Source organism: Pundamilia nyererei, unplaced genomic scaffold (assembly GCF_000239375.1).
Source record: "Pundamilia nyererei isolate P.nyererei 1_Seehausen unplaced genomic scaffold, PunNye1.0 scaffold00366, whole genome shotgun sequence".
In the NCBI taxonomy this organism is placed as follows: Eukaryota; Metazoa; Chordata; class Actinopteri; order Cichliformes; family Cichlidae; genus Pundamilia; species Pundamilia nyererei.
The window spans coordinates 104,825-106,464 of record NW_005187767.1 but is presented as its reverse complement, the minus strand read 5'-3'; the positions used below and the strand labels follow the sequence as shown (position 1 = coordinate 106,464).

At 42.7% G+C, this 1,640-nt stretch overlaps 1 protein-coding gene across 2 annotated transcripts in view; it reads left to right on the top strand.

The window, feature by feature from the left end:
- The first annotated feature begins 301 nt into the window (after positions 1 to 301).
- Positions 302 to 1,640, top strand: part of LOC106455914 (zinc finger protein 3 homolog) — a 5,292-nt gene continuing 3,953 nt past the window's right edge. For both annotated transcript variants that reach the window (XM_013915803.1, XM_013915802.1), the window contains exons 1-2: positions 302 to 698; positions 1,513 to 1,593. In XM_013915803.1, the coding sequence (XP_013771257.1) occupies positions 446 to 698; positions 1,513 to 1,593 (334 nt within the window). In that variant the 5' untranslated portion in view covers positions 302 to 445. The remainder of the gene's footprint in view (positions 699 to 1,512; positions 1,594 to 1,640) is intronic.

The window sequence follows — 1,640 nt, the reverse complement described above, 5'->3', positions numbered from 1 at the left end:
CGAGGTCACTGCAGACTGTGCATCATCCAATGCTGAGGGCTAAAGGAGGAGATAGAGCTTTTGAAGCTTGAGATCTATGAATTTGGTGATTTGTTTTAAAAGCAGCTAAAAATATAATCTTTTTAAGCTTGCTTTTGGGTAACTTTTTGTTCTAACATTTAACCATTTTTGTTATGATGTTTATCCTTAAAGGTGCTACATTAAAAATGCTTTTCACTTACTTTACTATAATGCCATGATTTTCACCAGCATCTTAAATGTACAGCAGACATCAGTCTTACTGGGGTTAGCTAGTAAAAGTCACACCAGCAGGGGAACTAAATAACGCCTGATTTTCTTTTCCGGACACAATTTGTAGCTGCACCAGAATCCGCCGGAAACGCACCCTGCGCTGTAGTGTGTGGATGTGTTCTTCGTCAAAACACAGCTGAGAAAACAAACAAACATGTTTTACTGGATGAAGAGCGGCAGCAGCGGCGGCCCCGAGCCGGTCGACAGCGTCGGTAACATGTCTAAGAGCGACATACTGAGAGGAATCGTCACCGAGAAAATGAGCACAGCCGCCCGCGAGATCTTAGCGGTGGTGGAGAGGACTGTAGCCGACTACGAGGAGGAGGCTGCGGGCTTCAGGCGAGAGATCGGCCGTCAGAGGAGACTGCTGGAGCTCCTGCAGCCTAACGTCTCTCTGGAGAGAAGAGGTGAGTGGACAAATAAAGCTGCTCGCAGCCACAAAAAGCTGATTTGTAAATGTAGAATTTGCCGAACTTCGTTTAAAAATCGCTGATTTTACGTTTACAAGCTGTTAAACATACAGATGTGTAATTACAATAAAATGTGAATGCAGGGAAAATAATATTAGCGTTATTTGCAATTCGGCATGAATCTCTCTCAGCTTAAGTGTAGAGAAGAGCAGATGATTCAATTTTTTTTTCCCCCTGAACTAGACCTTGAGGTGTATAAAGCCTCTACTTGAGGTAGAACCTTCAGTCTGGAGTGGTTATTCCATACATTTTTTAGTGCCATGACCTCAGACTTTGAGGGACTAATTAGAATTTCTGCTGCTTCAGGCTGTTCCAGTGAGATGGAGGTCGCCAACAGAAAACATCTGAGACCACCCAACTAAACTCTTCTTGAGCGTGCAATCTGACTTACTGCTTTTTATTATCCACGCTCTCATGGCTGTTGTACAGACTCTTAAAAGCATGTAGCAACAGGCCATATAACCCATAACCACGCCCTTCTTCTCACAAGATATGCCATTGGGCGTAATGTAGTTATCCTTGAGAGCATAAGAGTCTGGTCTAATTCTTATCCCAGATTGTCATTCTTTGTTTTGTTTTGTTTTTTGTTTTTTTTGTCTTTTTGGAATCTAGAGTTAATGTTTTCTTAGTGGTTTACATAATAAAAACAATGATCAACAGGAAGGAGCGTCTTTGGAGCTGCAGTCAAACACCACAGTCACACAAAGCTGATATATTGATCAAATGTTCTTTTTGACCAAAAAACCCAAAGTCCTACAGCCTGATGTGGAGAGGCATGAGGTGGAAGTCGTGCCTGAGGACAGAGAGGAGCAACAGCCCAAGCAACAGACAGGTACGTCTGAACAGTCTTACCATTAATTGTTTTTCTTTTGGGGGGGG